General features: G+C 36.1%; 2 protein-coding genes across 2 annotated transcripts in view; both read left to right on the forward strand.

The window, feature by feature from the left end:
- LOC107656798 (serine/arginine repetitive matrix protein 4-like) overlaps positions 1–9200 on the forward strand; it is a 57953-nt gene extending 48753 nt beyond the window's left edge. Inside the window, exons 7-12 of the mRNA XM_016444744.1 lie at positions 702–776; positions 3246–3476; positions 6134–6331; positions 6450–6554; positions 6666–6794; positions 8005–9200. Coding sequence (XP_016300230.1) covers positions 702–776; positions 3246–3476; positions 6134–6331; positions 6450–6554; positions 6666–6794; positions 8005–8260 — 994 coding nt within the window. The 3' untranslated portion in view covers positions 8261–9200. The remainder of the gene's footprint in view (positions 1–701; positions 777–3245; positions 3477–6133; positions 6332–6449; positions 6555–6665; positions 6795–8004) is intronic.
- A 2307-nt stretch (positions 9201–11507) lies between these two features.
- The window catches only part of LOC107656808 (heat shock protein b8), a 9655-nt gene continuing 3979 nt past the window's right edge, over positions 11508–17183 (forward strand). Inside the window, exons 1-2 of the mRNA XM_016444754.1 lie at positions 11508–12237; positions 15396–15459. Coding sequence (XP_016300240.1) covers positions 11868–12237; positions 15396–15459 — 434 coding nt within the window. The 5' untranslated portion in view covers positions 11508–11867. The remainder of the gene's footprint in view (positions 12238–15395; positions 15460–17183) is intronic.

The raw sequence follows: 17183 nt of genomic DNA on the forward strand, positions 1-17183 counted from the left end.
CTGTTTAAAGTTGACTTGAGATGTCCCAAAACGTTGTGAAAACTGTATATTAAGATCCTTATCACTGTCCTCAAAACATAGAATCAGTAATGGCATTAATTTATACAGCCTATATAAATATATATATATACATATATATATATATATATATATACAAAACAGTACTCAAAAACAACACCTTAATATTTATCTCTTAATGGAATCTACTAGCTGTAAATCTGCTGTTTAATTTGTATTAATTTTACATCAAGCTATTAAACATGGTCTGCTCTTTCATAATGCATAGTTTGTTGGGCAGCTGAATTCAATTTTAAACTTTAATTGAAATCACTCAGCAATCTCATGTAATTCTGCACTCAACTACTGAACGTGCGACTAAACTGTCTCCATTTCAGACTCAATTAACACTGTTTTACATGTGCCACATTAAATTATAACACTTCAGAGACATTCACACAAAAAGCTCTGACTCTTGCTAGGGTGTTGTCACGTTTTTTATTGTCTTATGACATTGTAATTACTCTTTCACTCACTGTTTGCGCTCTCTTTCTCTATCTATCACTGCTATGATAAGATAAGAGGTGTAATGGGAATGTAATGTAAATTTGAGTCTTGATGTTGCTGTTCCAGCACAAAATAGCACAATATGCGGGTGAGATAGTTAATTCTCTGCATGCATGTCTCTATTGGTTACCCTTCAGGGCAAGGAGCCACTCTCATCGCAGACACCGGCGCCGGAAAGCAGAAATTTGGAGTTCTTTCTGCATGGCAAACAGGTACAGTGGTGACCTTACGACTGATTAATTGGGAGGAGGCCAAATGTAAATGAACTCCATGGCTGAGTCTAAAACCGAAGGCAGCTGCTATGTTGTCCAGTCTATCAGTGGCATTACAACATCACATTTAATGATCTAAAACAAATTCAAGTAAGAATAGAATAGAATAGAATAGAATAGAATAGAGAGTCTAAAACTGAAGGCAGCTGCTATGTTGTCTATCAGTGGCATTATAACATCACATTTAATGATCTGAAACAAATTCAAGTAAGAATATAATATAATATGATAAAATAGAATAGAATAGAATAGAATAGAATAGAATAGAGAGTCTAAAACTGAAGTCAGATGCTATGTTGTCTATCAGTGACATTATAAAATCACATTTAATGAACTAAAACAAATTCAAGTAAGAATAGAATAGAATAGAATAGAATGGAATAGAATTGAATAGAATAGAATAGAATAGAATAGAATAGAATAGAATGGAATGGAATGGAATGGAATGGAATAGAATAGAATAGAGAGTCTAAAACCAAAGGCAGCTGCTATGTTGTCCAGTCTATCAGTGGCATTGTAACATCACATTTAATGATCTAAAACAGATTCGAGCAAGAATAGAATAGAATAGAATAGAATAGAGAGTCTAAAACCGAGGCCAGCTGCTATGTTGTCCTGTCTATCAGTGGCATTATAACATCACATTTAATGATCTAAAACAGATTCAAGCAAGAATAGAATAGAATAGAATATAGAGTCTAAAACCGAGGACAGCTGCTATGTTGTCCTGTCTATCAGTGACATTATATCATCACATTTAATGATCTAAAACAAATTCAAGTAAGAATAGAATAGAATAGAATAGAATAGAATAGAATAGAATAGAGAGTCTAAAACCGAAGGCAGCTGCTATGTTTTCCAGTCTGTCAGTGGCATTATAACATCAAATTTAATGATCTAAGTAAAATTCAAGTAAGAATAGAATAGAATAGAATAGAATAGAAGTTTGTAAGCACGCTCAATCACCTGCACATTCCCACATTCATACGGATTAGAACATTCGTGTTCAGAACATTTTAAATGACCGTTCCAAACATTTTAAAACATTTTCTTTTTTTCTTTTTTTCGGAGAATGTTGAGCGGCCAGAGATATTTATGGCTTCATGCTGGCCAGTCAGGTTTTTTATCTTATCAGTGAGCGTCCGGTGGCACTGTGGCGATGACTGATAAAGGTAGAGGTGACACAGAGGAAACTCTTTTATCTGCCTCTCACAGCTGATGTCCAACATTTGGCGTGTAGATCAATGGAACGGGAAAGGGATTGAAATTTGAGATCTCGCACCCGTGGACGGTTGCGCCTCTTTGGAGTGGGTTGTGGGGTGATGGGGTTGAGGTACTGTAGAGATGGAGCACTACAGGGAATAGTGTTGAAATAAAGTTTCAGGTTTAAATCTGTTTCCTTTGATAGTAGGTGTCAGTGAAGATTGCCTGTAAAGCATATAAATGTCAATCCTGCTGATTGCCCATGTACAGAGATTATGACAAATGCTCAAACAAGTTAGGATGTTGAAGTACACGCTTCATTATTGCACAAATGAGGGTAGTTTATGAGATGTAAAATAAGACCATTTTGTACTGGGTCAAAGGCGTATTTTTTAAAATACATTTTGAATTAGATGAACACATCAGAGTAATCACAGACACAGTTTTTCATGCATTAAATTGGCCTCAAATGCTCTCCCAGGTGTCACCGAACTGATTACTTCATCAGTCCTTCATACAAAAGCCGCTCTCATTCATTCATCACAGAATTTCTGCCATTTTCAAGACCGGAGAAAAACGCACTCAGGTTTCAAATTGAAATAATCTTAAACTGGAGATGATTGCTTTTAAATCCCTAACTGATCTCTCCATTATTTGGAATTTCTTAGGGATATTCAAAGGACGAAATCATTATAGAAAGCAAGCACAGTGAAGCTTTACATGGTTTCAGGAGTTTAAAAGGCACAGAGAGCCCACTCACGCCACACAACAGGAACAATGGCCATCAGTTCCCATTCTGGTGAATCCTCATTCACTTCACAAAGACCTATTACAGATAATATATGTCCTGAGCTGGTATAATTGGCACGTCCTTTCATAGGAAACCGTTTTATTCCACCTTAAGCGCGTGCAGATCAGAGGAACTAGCCGATCATTTTCCATATGTTAACCTGTGGAGGATTCACCTTTCCACCTCACTGCCCAGATACTGTAGAAAGGGAAAACTGACGAATGACTGTTATACCTTCGCTGTCCCACATTATGATTTTATTGTTACTGTTGTAAAGGTGCTGTGAGCATTATCTTGATAAGCTGAACTGGTTCTACTTACAGTATTATGTATATTTAATGTGAATATGAATATTTTAATTCCTCCTTGAGGTGAAGGGGCCGTTAACAATGATTTCAATTGCTTTGTGTATGTAGATATGAAGATTGTGAAAAATCTGGTTTGCAAGACGGTGGCCATTCATCAGCTGTCCATGGAGGCAACGCATGCAGGTCGGCAATCAAGCTGACCAGTAAAATCTCCTCTAAGTGCTGCTGCCACTTTTCTGAAAGCACCGTAAGTGTTTCTGATGGCTACCTGATGCGCTTACAATGCCAAACTCTTGCTCAGTTTACGGCTCTCGTGAAACCATTGATTCTTTTTGCTTAATAGGTGTCAAGACGACAAAAGTTGTACACGTATCTGTTAAACTAATGGATTTTAAAATCAGCAAGTGCAAATTTTTCCTCCATGGAAAAATATTTATTGTGATTTATGTGACTTTTTGCATGTTTTTTAGTTCTTTTACAATAACTGGGTAGGATTTGGATTGAAGCTAGCCATAGTTAAGCATAAAGGCATAGCATTTTTAATTCTCACAGATGAAGTTTTTCTACAGTCCTTTTTTAATGGGAACAATAATCACCATTGACCAACATGAGATTTGCATATTGCACACATGCTTGACACACAATTTAAACTTAAGTTAATTAACTTTTTAATGAGAGTGCTTTTCGAGTGTTTTCCGGTCTCAGTAATTACACTTTTTAAAAGCGACATGCAACCTACTGCCACACTCCAACTAACTGCATCCACTCCGAGCAGAAATATCAAACATCATTCAATAAATAAAAGTTCACCATCACTAAAGAACATAGTCCAGGGGAGTGGTCATATAATGTCCTAATTTAATGTTAATAATTAACATAAACCTATATACTGCATCATGGATTTTCTAACATTATTTTCAGTAAGCTTTTAAATAAACTTTTGTATCATGGCTTTGAAGCCTTTGGTGATGGTCTGTATGCGCAGAAGATAAATCACTTTTCCTGACATAATCATTATAGTTACACTAATTGCATTCTCTAATCTTTTAAACATACATAAATGTTTAAAAAAACATACATTACATAAATGTCTTTGAAAAGTTTCTCTTTTGAAGAAAAATTAGTTTTTGTATTTTTTAGATACATTTTATTGCACAGTTGGTTAGCAGTGGCCTTTTTCTGTTTAAGTAAAGCATGCTTTGCTCTGGTGCGGTTTGTTTCATATACTGAAGCTTGCAAAAAGCTGATGATCTATACATAACCTGCGCATAATTGTGTCAGTCTCACTTCACAGCTCGATCATTACAAACAACCACCGGGCTCTGTCAGAGTTGTGCAAATTCTACCACAAACCAGAGTTTGATTGCTTTTTGCACCACTGTAGCAAACTAGAACTTTATTGAAGTTTAGCAGCTTCTTTCCATTTTCCACGAAGGATGCAGAGTCTGTTTGAATTTGTTCCATCAGTCCCACAACAGAAAATGAGAACTCATTTAAGACCTACAGGTGCACAACAAAGGTAAAGAAAAAGGCTCATGCCGGTATGTGGCAGAGCGGAGTTGGATTTAAAGAAGAGAGGGTTATTGTCTTTTTCTTGCACTTTACCACTCTAATGATGCACTTATGTCACCCGCTCTTCCCTTTTTCTTACACCTTACCTACTTAAGGAGGAAGTCTTGATTGGTAAGTCGATGCTATCCGCAGATTTAGGGACTTATTGTAGGCCGCTGGTGGACTGTAAAATCTCTTCCGACAGAGGACTAAAGCAGAAACATGTTCTTTTTGTTTTTCTCAAGGATTTTACCTAGTTAGAGTGATGGAGATATTTCTTTTGTCTGCAACCCTTTTCATATAATTATATATATTTTTTTACTTAAGCCCATTCTGTGATGTCTGTTCAATGTTCTTTAAAGGAAAAGTGCTTTCAAATTGGGGATTTCTGTTTCCTTTTACTCTCTCTTTCTTCTAACATAAAAGTAGCTGGAAGTTTATTCTTGTAGGTTATTTTCTCTCTTTTCTGATCTGAAAACTGATAAGAAAAAACTAAGAAGAAACATAGTTATTTCCCAAAAAAAACATCAAATTTGAAATGTTACGCAGGGAATTCTGGGAACGTCAATTTACGGTTAATCACTGTAAATTATACGGTCTTTTCCACTTCCAAAAACGGTATACTACCGTAAAATTAATGTCCAATACAGTACAGTCTTTTACCGTTAAATTCACGGTCATTTTTTACAGTGTGTGTATGATGTGTATGGTAGCGATTAAAATGGAGTAAATCACCTTTTGAAAGTAATTTTACGCTTCAAATGAAGATTTATCGATTACACTGTTACGCCAGTAGGTGGCGAAAAGGGGTTGTTAAAATGTATTTGTCTTTGAATCATACAAGAGGTTCGTTCAAGAACGCTGATTCATCCAGTAATGAAACAAGTACATCTTGAGTGAGTCATTGAATCATTCATTCATAAATTACATGTGATTTTGTTTAGTTGTCTAATGTTTTTTCTTCAGAATCATGAGAGAACCACAACTTCCATTGGGGAAAAAAATAAAAGAAAAAAAAACTCAATTTATCCAGAATCATGCAGTTGTATTTTGCACACAAACCGCTCTTAAAGAGTCCAGTTTTTATGTAGCCTGTTGATTTTTGTTCATGGTATTCAGCTAAAATAAATGGTTTGCAAAAAAGAGACACAGGACAAATGTTTGATATCATTATTTAATCACATTGGAATCGAAACTGGGAATCGAAAAGAATCGGAATCGATAAGCAGAATCGGAATCGGAATCGATAAAATTCAAATGATACCCAACCCTAGTTTTAGCTTTCGTTAACTATAATAACCCAGGTACAGAGTGCAGTCTCTTTCTGCAACTATGCAGGTCTCCTATTATATTGTGAAGTAATAAAGTAAATAAAAATAACTATAATAATTATAAAATGTATAATTAATTATACAATCATAATAATAAAAAAAATAATAATCCTCTTATAATTGCAGTGAAGAAGTGGGCACGTGCTCTGATTTGGGGAAGACAAAGCCCCTGGGTGTCGCCACTGATAGGAATCGGAGTCTGTCTTATGATAGATATCAAGATCGAGCGAGGTCCCGCAGCAGAAGCATATCATCCCAAAGCAGATACTCAGGGCGCTATTCCAGAAGCCGATCTCTGTCCTCAGGGAGAAGGTGGGTCACACAGCTGCCATTCATTATAGAAAACACAACTCTGATTTGAAGCTTTCGATTTAGTTGCAAACTGGTATTTTTGTATCTGACAGCATCATCTCCCTCGGCTCATTTATAGATCATATTCCCGTTCATCCAGTTATTCACTGGATTCTCGGAGAGACAGTCTGTCTAGTGCGAGCAGTCACCGCAGTTTAAATCACTCACGGTGCACACTAGACAGGTGAATTTCAGCTAAAAGAAGAAGTGTTTTATCTAAAATAATGGTTTGACGATGACTGCAACATTAATTAAGACATACGTGCTCACATCTCTTTCATGTGTGGATGAAAAGGTTTCGAGAGCGGAAAAGACACTGCAGTTCCTGCAAGAGTAGAAAGCACAGCAGGAGAAGACCTTGCTCTCCAATGAGGAAGAGAAGAAGAGATTCCCCCAGTCACCTGGAAGCCCGTAGAATTACGAGGTCTGTTCTTACAGAACTACTAGTGTTACAATACAAGCTAACAAATGGAAACTGCTCCGCCGATCTTTCTTTGGAGATCTGGGTTTACTGATTGTGTGGGCAAATCTGTGGAAAACTGCAGAATTGATTTAAACACTGTAAAATGTTGAAACTGAGCTAAGAATATATTAATAGAATTCTAATTGGAAGCTGAAGGCATTATCAAATTAGCAAATATATTTAACAAATTAAAATGCCAGTGGCAGGAATGTCAGCATTCCAATTCTTTCTGCTTGCATCCTCAAGAGAAACAAATTAATTATTCAATAATATACTGATTTGGTGCTCAAGAAACATTTCTCTTTTTTGTGATAAGCATTTTTTATTTGCCAAAAAAACACTAACATGCATGTGAAAGGAATAAAAAACATGACAAAGTATAAAGATATACAACTATACAACAGAGTCATGAAAAAGAGGAAACATTTAATTACAATAGTAAAACCGAGTGATAAAGTATATTTCTTAATATTATTAAAAATATTATTTTTTTAATTATTTTTAATTTTTTTATTCCTTGATTATTTTTTTCTATAGAATTTTTTTTTGTTGATAAAATGAAAGTTCAAAAGAACATCATTTATTTGATATAGAAATCTTTTTTTATCTTTCATAAAAAAAAAAAATCTGCCACTTTTGATCAATTTTATGCATCTTTTTTGAACATATGTATTCATTTCTTCAAAAAAAAATCTAACATCTAATTATTCTTTTCCTAAAGGAGAATAATAATAGGTATTTAGAAAAATCTGTTGAAGGCAGGATTTTATATCCCTTAATCTATGTAACTTCTGTATTATTATATTATTAATTGTCAGATGCGTAAAAAAAGTAGCTAAAGTTGAGAAACACACTGAGAAAATATAATCCGACCAAATAAGGTATATAAAAAATATATTTTATTTTCCATACGCAAAAGTGAAAAAGTGACAAAAGTGCAAAGCGTCTTAAAAACAGACCAAAGAGCAGACATTTCAGCCCATGCTTTCCTTTTTTTTGTCACTTGACTTTTTCACTTTTGCATATGGAAAATAAAATATATTTTTGATAGACCTTTTTTGGCCGGATTATATGTTCTCAGTGTGCGGACAACTTCAGCTACTTTGTGACATTTTCCCCATTCAGAATGATGTATTAACATGTCATTGTTTGTATTCTCTTTCCTGCACAGTGCCAGAAAGAGGCCGGTCCCCTACTACCGTCCCAGTCCCTCCGTCAGCAGCCGATCCTCCAGCCTCTTGTCCTGGCGTCTGTTTACTCTCAGTCGCAGCCGTTCACGGAGTCGCAGCCGCAGTCGCAGTCACACTTACTCGTCATACAGGAGCTACAGTCGCAGCTCGTCGTGGAACTATATGTACAGCAGACGCAGTCGCAGTCGGAGCAGAAGCTATGACTCAGTAGTGAGCTACAGCAGAGCCCGTCGCTAATTTACAGAAGAACCAGATGCCAGAATGCTGAGCTACAGCACAATCCCAGGACCACATCTCACTGTAACTGGAAGTGGAATGGAGCGGCGCTGAGAACATGCTGTGCTTAGATGTGGAACACCAGGCAGTGACAGGATCATCTGTTCAGTGTCAGATAAGACTGAAGCTTTCCATATTGTTGTGTACTAAACTGTGTGCTTTCATCCATCCCGTTCAAAGGAAAACTTGTCAATCAATCACAAAGCCTGCTGTTGTAGGAAAGACCGGACCGGGAAATTCAATCTGTGAGTTCTGCTATTCCTTGTTTTGCTCATAGGTGTGAGGATATTGTTAGTCATTTATCAAAACTGACGTGGTAGATAAAAGGAAGTGCAGGGTCGCTCACCAGACGCTCATAGCCTTGACCGTAAAAACCCATGTAAGAATCTATCGTATTTTTCTAGTGTTTCTCTTTTTTATAGGAGATGTCAGAAGTGCTTGAGGAGAGAGATTTATTGCTTCCATAGCAGCTGCTTCTGTGTTGCCCACACCTTTGAAAAATGTGCCATCCGAATCGGCCCCACTGGCAAACGCACACCCCATCAGCCCAAATGCCAGCTTTATTTATCTTCTGTTGAACTGGAAAACAATTCAAATGTCACTGGCTGTGATGGAGATGGTGATGATGGTGGTGGTGGACAATCAAAACGCAGCGGATGTGCTCCACTGGTGGGAACCGTTTTGCGGGTCCAGGCGTTACCAAATACATTAACGTACATATTAATCTTGCAGACCTCAAGAGATAGAAAGATATTTTTATCTGTAGGATTCGAGGCTGCGTCTGAGTGAACAAAGAAAAGGTAAATTTTCCCTGTCCTGTTGTTTCTGAGATTCAAAGCACTGCTATAATTATGACCCTGCCTGTGAAAACACAGCTAAAGTCTGAGATCCGCTAGTGAGCGACGCCTCGTGGTACCATCACATTTTTTTTTTTGTTGTTGTTTTTGTGATTTGCTGTTTTCTACATAAAATCATCCTTCATAAAGATGTAGAACATTCTGTGAAAATATAACCTTTATATCTTTAATATTGACTGAGTAAGGCCATGTCAACGATTGAAATCATAGTGAAATTAATGGTTAAAATCAAACTTTGATGCTTGTTATCTGATAATTAGATTTTGAGACTTTAGCCTGGATTTCACAGAGAGGGTCACAATTAATTATTATGATTATTCTTATGTAATTTTTGAAATGCACAACCCTTGAGCCATGTTAAATTGTATATTATTTTTAAATTATTTATTCTTTTATTGCTCTTTTTTTTAAATTTTTTTTTTTTTATCTGCGATCATTTCTGAGTGTGGTTCGAATATTTATTATTTAGATCTCTTGAATTATTTATAAGGTAAGACCTTTGATATTCACATAGAAAAACTTTTTTGCTTGTATCATTTATTTCTGACTTGTTTCTGTTCGTTTTCCTCCAAACCCCACAGTTTAAACATCCAGTCCTGCACTTATTAAATCACACACGATGATGTTTATAAATATGAATGTTTTATAAAGCATATTTATTGGTTGCACATCAGTGCAACAGCAGAGAAACTATTACAGACCGGGAGAAATGAAGATGGCTGTCATAAGAAATCAGTCTTTTTTTCAAAGGATCAAAGATATATATTTGGTGTGCCATACCGCTTGATGAAACGACGTGTAAAAATCATCACCTTCATCATGACAGATGATGGCAGCTTCTTTGTTTCTGTGTCATAAAGTCTATTGGAGTGCTTGTTAAATGAAGGCATGGTGATCTCTATGCACTGTACATTAGTAGCTGTCTGACTGTTGTGAATTCTGACACTTGTACAGATAATAAACGAAAGTATACGTATAGGAAAAACGTGAAAGTATATCACAAATGTTTTATCATCTTGTTCTCAAACCGTAAATGAGTTTAGTAAATGATTATGTAAATCCGTTGTGTAAATATGCCAACGTTTAGTGCGGCAATATTAGGCATGGGCTTTATTTATTGAGATGGAGTAGTGGTACTGACTGTTTACAAGGCTGGCTTTCTAACTGACATAATTTGCATTCCCTCAAAACAAAACTGAAATGTTGCCATGAATCCAACCTATTTCACCGAATCTGGCTTCTGTAGTTGCAAAAATTATTGCAAACACCTGTAATATGAGTAATTCATTTATTTTTGCACAGAATGAGCTGTGAAGATGTAAAACAAGCAAGTCTGTGTTTTAGCGCAAAGTTAAAATTCTCAATGCAGGACGACGATTATGTCAGGAACATTCCCCAATTTCCCCTATTCTACAATGTATGTACACTGTTGTCGATGTGCACAAGAATATCAATGTCTCCCTTGCTAAAGTAAATTAATGACTAGTTCTCTGTGGTCTGAATATGTAATGATATTCAAAGAGTTCTAAATAAATTATTCATCTAATTAATTCACCCAGTATTTTGCTTCTTTAAAATTGCACTCTCTTTATTCACACTGAAGTTATTTCTTTGTATTCATGAGTGGGGTAAGTTGAGTCACCCAGAGTGGATAAAATAATTGTGCGATTCGAGATTCAAAGCATTTATTATCATGTGCACAGTGAGGAAATACAACTTTCGCTGTACAATTAAACTGCTGTCCACAGTAAATGCCAAGACAAGTGCAAACTATGTAAAAACTAAAAACACACAAAGATAATAAAAGTACAGCTATGTTACAGAAGTAGAAATATAGATATGTAAATATAGAAATATAGACTATGTACATCTGTATGTGCGAGTGTGCAATATTGACTTATGTGCAAAATAATAGAACAGTAACCTTTAGCAATTTGAGTGCAACTACATAATAATAATTGCAGCAGTAACATTAACAAATGTGCAAATTGAAATTGTATGCAGTTTATATATACATTTTTTCCTGTCAGAAAAGTGCTATATTTCGATCAAATAATTATCAGTTGGTTTGATATTTTGTTGTCTCATGAAATTACATTTAAAGTGAGGCTTTTTGTGCCACTGCATACTTTCCAGCGGATAGAAGACTTCCTGAAATACAACTTGTTGCATGTTTTTCTTGCTCATCTTTCAGCTTTACTCTTCATGACGAATGCAAGGACTCATCTGAAGAAGGAGAAGCAGATACCGCATGCCTCTGTTGCATTTCGTGTTAGTGTTCTTCATATGAGTGTGTGACTCCTCTCCGGCCTTGAGGAGTGAGTAGTTTTCTATTATGAAGTGAATGAGTCATCTGGGGGAGGGTGATATTGGACCAGTCGCTGTCCGGTGGAGGCAGTCACAGCCTGGGGTCTAAACTTGGATAGGGAGGGTCTTCAGTCAGCTGTCGTGTACCGCCGAGCACTTTCTGGACTTTGTCGACCGGTAAATCACATATAAACCAGTGGAAAGAGCTTACGTCGTCAGTAAACTTCTAGAACTCCTACACCAGCGCGCAGTGTTACGCGTAAACTTGGGTGCGTAATTACGCGCCTAGAGACTTTTTTCAAACTGCGCTCTTTTTGATAATTGATTAATTTCGGACTTCTGACAGGAACGCGACGTTTTGAACAAGAAAAGTTCTCTAAAGTCACTTTTTTCCTAGTTTCACCATGGCAGAAGGGGATTACTACACTATGGGCAACCGACAGAGGATTCCAAGGGATCCGTTTGGTGAACAGTCGCTCGCTTCTCGATTTATGGACGATGACTTTGGACTGCCACCTTTTGACGACGAGTTATCTATGGACTGGCCCGGCTGGGCAAGACCTCGACTGAGCACCCGCCTTGACGCGCCGTGGACGGGCCCGTTGAGCACGGGCTTCCCGCGGGGCTTCAGCGCCAGATGCAGCGAGGGTCCGCGCCGATCCAGCGCTCCCCTGACCAACCCAGACGAGTCGTGGAAAGTGTGCGTGAACGTGCACAGCTTCAGACCTGAGGAGCTTAATGTCAAAACTAAAGACGGTTTTGTAGAGGTGTCAGGTGAGAAAACACATCTGAACTTTGAGAAGGATGAGTAATTGATAACATATGTGACCTGGACCACAAAACCAGTCATAAGTAGCACGGGTTTATGTGTAGCAATAGCTAACAATACATTGTATGGGTCAAAATGATTGATTTTTCTTTTATGCAAAAATAATTAGGGTATATTAAGTAAAGATATTTTACCGTAAATATATCAAAACTTAATTTTTGATTAGTAAAATGTATGGCTAAGAACTTCATTTGGACAACTTTAAAGGCGATTTTTTTTTCAATATTTTGATTTTTTTTTTTGCACCCTCAGATTCCAGATTTTTCAAATAGTTGTATCTCGGCCAAATATTGTCCTCCTATGCTAACAAACCGTACATCAATGGAAAGCCATTTAATGGAAATGGAAAGGATAAGATGTCTCAGTTTGACACTTGTGACTGGTTTTGTGGTCCAGGGTCACATATTTTATAGCCTATAATAATAAATAATGGAATAAAATGGAATGTTATATAAAATACAACCAAAAAACTGATTACTTTATTTACGTTTATTACCATGCTTATTATTTATATACCTCTTTTCACAAAACAAAAGATAATAAATTTTGCCCTCAAGTATTTATTTATTTTTATTTGCATGAAGCATAACATAACTCCTTTAGTATGTTTTTTTATTTATTTTTCTACGTTGTCTTTGTTTTTTGTTTATTTATTTATTTGCAAAGTATACAACTCTTTTAGTATGTTTTATATTTGTAATTTAGAAAAGTATTTATTTATTTGCGTAGAACACACAACTCTTTTAGTATGTTTTATTTTTTCAAATTTAAAAACGTATTTATTTATTTGTTTGTTTGTTTGTTTGTTTGTTTACTCATAACTCCTTTAGTGTGAGTTTTACTTTTCTGGTTTGTTTTTCTAATTTAACACATGTTATCAAAATATCAACACAACAATTTATTTTACTTTATTTTTATATGCAACTTTTCTTTTGCTTCCCCCAACCATTATTTAATTGATTAATTAAATATAAAAATAAAAATACAATCCTACCAGGTTTTCAATAATGCCATTCTGGGCTCCATAGGCTTATTCCATACATCACTGTTGCTGTCTCTCGACTGTGGTTTGAGAATGGAAGGCCTTTGGCATGACTTGCACATTACCAGCAAATCTCTTGTAATCAGCCACCTGCTGAGATCCCTTGAGGATCACTCACATAAACACACTGAATTAGACCTCAAATAGAGAGTCCCACACTGCACGCCTTCCCTTGCTTTTTTCTCTTTAATGACTAAAGTTCTTTAGTAAAACGTATAAAGCGGAAAGGGTAAAGGGCAGTTGCTGTCTGCTCCATAAATACTTTATATTTGTTGACTGTGACGGCATGGCAGAAGTTCAGAGTTCAGGAGAGAGCAAAGGCCTGGTGCGCTGGGATATTTAGAAACACTGTGCTGGTATGCCAGCTGGGTCACTCAGTCACAGTGTGAGGAGGACTCAACGTCACACAACCTCACTCTAAAAGTGTCACACACAGATATCAAAGTGAACTTCCCTGCGCTATGTTTTACCAAAAGCCTTTTCACAGACCTCAGATTCTGGTGACCAGTTTTGGAACACCTTGAAAATCGGCAAAACATTAAGTTCAACTTTGTCCTGAAGGAAAGCATTGTCAAACAAATGCCACAGACATGTCTAAACATCTTCTTAAAAAAAGGTTTTATCTCACAATTGAGTTTTATTCTCACAGTTGGGAGTTTATATCCCATAATTCAGACTTTTTTTTTTTTTCTCAAAATTGCTATTGCAAGTTATAAACCAGCCATTCTGAGTTTTTTTTTCTCCTAATTGATATCTTGCAATTGCTAGTTTACATCTCGCAATTCTGACTTTTTTCTTCCAAATTCTGAGGTTACTTCTCACAACTGTGAGACAAAAAGTCACAACGGTTAGATGTAAACACATAATTCAGAGGGGGGGAAACTCCGCAATTACGAGTTTGTAACTTGCCGTTTTAAGATATAAACTCGCAATTATGAGAAAAAAGTCGGAATTGTGAGATATACTCTAAAATTCAGAGACAGAAGCCAGAATTGTAAGATATAAGCTACAGAGTTCCAAGAAAAATGTCACAATTGTGAGATGTAAATAAGAATTTTGAGAAAAAAAAGTCAGAATTGCAAGATATACACTAGTATTCCCGAGAAAAAAGTCAGAACAGCGAGATGTAAACTCTTTTTTAAAAAATTTGTGAAAGAATTCAAAACTGTGAGATGTAAACACAATTATGAGGGATAAAGTCAGAATTGTGACATATAGACTCGCAATTACGAGAAAAAAAGTCAGAACTGCGAGATATACTCTAGAATTCCAAGAAAAAGTCACAACTGTGAAATGTAAAATTATGAGGAAAAAAGTAATTTTTCGAATTGTGACTTGTGAATTTTGATACCTTGCTATTCTAAGATATAAACTCGCAATTATGAGAATTGAAAAATGAGGCAGAAATAAGCTTTCATATATACAGTATATATATACATTGAGAAACTTTGCTCTCCTTTCATTCACATACATGTTAAACTGTTAGCTAAAATTATATTAGCTGCAGAGTCTGAGCATATGGACAGGAGGATAATCAATCAAATGTGTTTGTGCTCATAGTGTTCTCTAAAGAGCCAGTTATTGTAGATATGTAGGCCGCGGCAAGACACAGTGTGGCATGACTGGCATTTAGTGACCAACAGCTGCAGAGAATGAGGCCAAGAGGCTTTTAAACAGGCCGTCTTGATTTGAAATAGCACAAAATATAGTGTTCCCTTCACAATGACTGTAAAACGGGAAGGGACTTCAAAAAAAAAAAAAGCCTTATATGGACAGAAAGTCTTAGACTATAAACCTGTTCAAGTCTAATTTAATGTCAGTGTGGTAAAGGTTACACTTCTGTGCCAAACATTATAGCTTTTCATGAGCAACCAGTGCTGGGATCGACTTCAAGATACCTGTATATATTGATGTTGTGTTTAAAGCAAAAGCAATTCTCTACACCTCTTGTTTAAAAGCTGATAACTGCAGAATGTCATAAGTGTTGTATGGTCATATCGATCATCTCGCTTCAAGGCATCGATCTCTGCGTTAACAACTGCCTTTATGTCTTTTCACCAGGGAAGCATGAGGAAAAGCAAGCCGAGGGCGGAATTGTTACCAAAAACTTCACGAAGAAAATTCAGTAAGTATCATGATTGTATCAAAAGTTTCCGGAGGCTTCTGATTTGGAACCTTCTAGAATGATGAAGCAACTTCCCGGAGTTATTAAAGCAACACAAAGCATTCCCACTCCTCCACCCACCCCAACCTCTCTGCTTTCTTCTCGCTCCTCAGAGTCAGATTGGATGGCTGAGGCAGAGGAAAATAATCAAAGTTAGGAGATAAAACAGAAAAGGGAAAACTCTTGCTAGACTCCGACAACATATCATGTGGCTCTGATGTCGGCAGTAATTAAGCGACATAGTGATTTGATGTTTTTCTTTTTTCTTTTTTGTCACCATGCTGTTTCTCTGACAGAGACCAAGAAAGAGACTCTGAGAAAGAAAAAGAATTACATTATTGAACAAATGCAGCACTATTTTAGTATTCTAACACAAGATATATACGTTATCATTCAAAAGTTTTTTAAATTATTATTTAAGTTTAACATGGATGCATTAAATTCATCAAAAGTGACAGTAAAGATATTTCTAATGGTATAAAAGATTTCTGTTTCAGAAAATGTTCATCTCTGTATTTCTGTTTACAAAGAATCTTAAATATGTCACGGTTTCACAAAAATATTAAGCAACATTGATAATAATAAGAAATGGAGCAGCATAATATAATATGATATATTATAATATTGGTGATAATAAGAATCTTGAGCAGCAAATCAGGATATTAGAATGATTTCTGAAGGATAATGTGGCTCTGAAGACTGGAGTAATGATGTTGAAAATTCAGCTTTGCATCACAGAAATAAATTACATTTTGAAACATATTCAAATTTAAAAACAGTTATTTTACATTGTAATAATATTTCACAATATTACTGTTTTAACTGTATTTTTTAATCAAATAAATGCAGCTGTGGCAAGCGTAAGAGACTTCTTTAAAAAAACATTGAATAATCCTATAGAAAAAAGCAAGAAGACAGAAAGGTTATTGGTGTGCCATTTCATCCTCTTCACTGCAAGTCAATTCTAAGACATCATCCATCCAGTTACTAGGCTGCATCAACTTCTTCCATATAATATCTAAGACACTAATATCTTTGATGTGACAGAAATACGGGAGGTTATTCCGCCTTGTTGAACGTAAAATACTTTTAAAAAAATGTTAGAGACTTTCCAACAGTGTTGAACATTAGAGTTCTGCTGAGCTAAGAACACAATACTCTTATAGAAGATATAGGTCACGCATAAGTATTGGGTAGAATAATACATTTTTTAATTAAGCTGATCATTTTTACTGATAGCTTTCAGTATTTAATGAAATCTCAGTCTTTGTGTCTGAGTCACAGCGCAGGACGTCTGTAGCACTGCTGTGCTAATTGAACAGCGTCAGGCCACTGAAGGCAGCTACATGATAAGGTTTATATACACTCCACAGAAGCTTGGCAACAAGCATGGAACCTTCCAGCCTTATATGGCCATGATGACAGACAAAGCTCAGAGTCTCTCTGTCTCTCTCTCTCTCTCTTTGTATCTCTGTAACTCTCTTTCTAAAGGCAGAGATTAAAAACAACAATGAAACACTACATTAGCTCTGTTCTAAACCCTAGTGAGCTCTAACTGGGCACCATAGGTGTAAAATGCTGATCCAAACAGCATTAGACCAAAATTAAGTAGTATTAAAGGGTTAGTTCACCCAAAAATGAAAATTAGGCTGTGTTTTACTCACCCCCGAGGCATCCTAGGTGTA

Source organism: Sinocyclocheilus anshuiensis, unplaced genomic scaffold, assembly GCF_001515605.1.
Source record: "Sinocyclocheilus anshuiensis isolate Anshui unplaced genomic scaffold, SAMN03320099.WGS_v1.1 scaffold1136, whole genome shotgun sequence".
NCBI classification, from domain to species: Eukaryota; Metazoa; Chordata; class Actinopteri; order Cypriniformes; family Cyprinidae; genus Sinocyclocheilus; species Sinocyclocheilus anshuiensis.